This window comes from Scatophagus argus, unplaced genomic scaffold (genome assembly GCF_020382885.2).
Source record: "Scatophagus argus isolate fScaArg1 unplaced genomic scaffold, fScaArg1.pri scaffold_59_ctg1, whole genome shotgun sequence".
NCBI lineage: Eukaryota > Metazoa > Chordata > Actinopteri > Scatophagidae > Scatophagus > Scatophagus argus.
In genome coordinates this window covers 12,603-14,743 of record NW_025421251.1, presented here as the reverse complement: position 1 = coordinate 14,743, position 2,141 = coordinate 12,603, and the positions used below count along the sequence as shown (strand labels likewise).

The window sequence follows — 2,141 nt, the reverse complement described above, 5'->3', positions numbered from 1 at the left end:
AGTGCCCTGAACTAGAGAAAATAAAATTTGTCACCTGTTTCAATTGTACCCAACTCTAGTCTTTCATGATTTATAATAACCATATATCAGCTCCTCGAACCTAGCGGATGTAGTACCATATTATTCATATTATTATTAATTTAAAGAGCAATAGTGCTACAATAAAACTTGGCGAGCCAGCCAGGAGAGTTGGTTGATCTAACATTTAACAGGTTTACATTTTTATTGTTCTCATTTTTTTGAATTTTTAAGGTAATCTATTTACGAATGGTCCTTTGTAACACTGCACTGCTTAACATGGATGTAGTTAAGGCTGAGAACATCAAAGTTCCTAATGCAGTTCTAGTTAGTGGTCTAACTGGCAAAAGTATTGATGATGAAGTATTCCAGTATTTACAGCAGTACGGTAAGATTGAAAGAACTATTGAGGTACATAGCACTGCAGCTAAGTTCCAAGACTCATCCGTAGTAGAATTTAGTTCGGGTGAACCCATAGAGTTTTTGAAGGATATCTTACCATGTATTAGGCCTACTAGTGATCCGGCGGTTACATATCACATTCAGCTTCTGTCTGATCTATATACTGCCGATCGAGGGTCTTCCTTAACCCAGACATATCTAGCTGAACTGCAGAATGTTGCCATACTTAGTGGGACAGACTTTGAAAAAGTCTTATTAGATGAATTAGCTAGAATTCAAAAATCTACCCAGACACACTTAACCGAACCAGACACATTAAAATTAAATGAAGAGATTCCGCCCACTAATGGGTTTGATCCAGCACTTAATGCTAGTGTTAGGGCCCACCCCTTCAAGCATGCTACACCCTCACCTGACTCAGGCACACAGGCATTCTCTTTGCCTCAAAACATACCCCTATATATAGCCCCTGATTCCTTGACCCCCCCTGAAGTGCAAAAAGTAGTGGTTGAGCATGTCATTAGGAGTGCTGATGTGTCACCTCAGTATCATGGAAACATCAGAATCAGACCCTTCTCGGGGAGGATACCATGCCCAAATGCAGAGTCTGACTATGAGACATGGCGCAGCAATGTAGAGTTCCAGCTCGGAGACCCCACTGTGTCTGACATGCACACCACCCGGAAAATTATCGAGAGCCTCCTCCCACCTGCTGCCAACATTGTCAAACATCTAGGTCCTAGTTCCACCCCTCATGAGTATCTTGCCATGCTCGATTCAGCATATGGTATTGTTGAAGATGGAGATGAACTCTTTGCCAAGTTTCTAACCACCAACCAGGACTCTGGTGAGAATCCATCTGCCTACGTGCAGCGCTTGCAAGCAATACTGAGTAAAGTAGTCAGGAGAGGTGGCCTAGTTGCTAGTGAAACAGATAGCCAGCTGCTTAAACAGTTTTGCCGGGGCTGCTGGGACAATGCTCTGATAACCAGTCTCCAGCTAGAGCAAAAGAAAATTAAGCCGCCTTCCTTCTCTGAGCTGCTCCTCCTGCTACGTACTGAGGAGGACCGCCAAGCTGCTAAATCCAGCCGGATGAGACAGCACTTGGGCCTCAAAGTGAAAGCACAGTTGCACTCTATCACATCAAATGAACATGTCCCTGACATCAGTGCTGTAGCATCGGCGAGTGAGGCGTACCCCGGTCAGACTCAAAAGCTTGAAAAACAGATGGAAGCGCTACAAGCGCAGATAGCCTCTTTAAAAGCATCCTTGACCTCAAAGCAAGGCCAGTCTAAAAAGAAACCAAAGTCCCAAACCAAACTCTCCACTGAGGACGATCCCCCAAGCTCTGCAGAGTTCAACCACAAGAGGAAACCACGACCATGGTATTGCTTCAGATGTGGTGAGAATGGCCATATCAAGCCATCTTGCACTAGTGAGCCAAATCCTGAACTGGTTGAGCAGAAAAACAAAGAGCTGAAACAAAAGCAGGCAGCTTGGGAAAATTTAAACTAGTGTCAGTTCCTGTTGAGGGACTATCAGGAGCTGTAAATGATAAATGTCCCAAACCAAGAACTAGAGCATCCATCCATTCCCACAAAGCAGACACTCAGACTAGACTTCCTCAGAGACTTGTAGGACAGAAATGTGTAGCTAATGTTATTGTGTCAGGAATTGATTGTCATTGCCTTCTCGACTCAGGGTCTCAGGTTACTACAGTA

General features: G+C 44.0%; 1 protein-coding gene across 1 annotated transcript; it reads left to right on the top strand.

Annotated features, from left to right (window-relative positions):
• The first annotated feature begins 297 nt into the window (after positions 1–297).
• Positions 298–1,935, top strand: LOC124055990 (paraneoplastic antigen Ma3 homolog). Its single transcript, XM_046382999.1, has 2 exons — positions 298–429; positions 967–1,935. Exons 1-2 carry the CDS (start codon positions 298–300, stop codon positions 1,933–1,935), a joined length of 1,101 nt encoding a protein of 366 aa, XP_046238955.1.
• The last annotated feature ends 206 nt before the right edge of the window (positions 1,936–2,141 follow it).

Bases quoted from the DNA above. Each gene is read 5' to 3' on its own strand.
- LOC124055990 (XM_046382999.1), top strand. From the start codon at position 298: ATGGATGTAGTTAAGGCTGAGAACATCAAAGTTCCTAATGCAGTTCTA. The intron at 430-966 runs GTACATAGCACT...GTGTCACCTCAG, and splicing joins AGATTGAAAGAACTATTGAG to TATCATGGAAACATCAGAAT.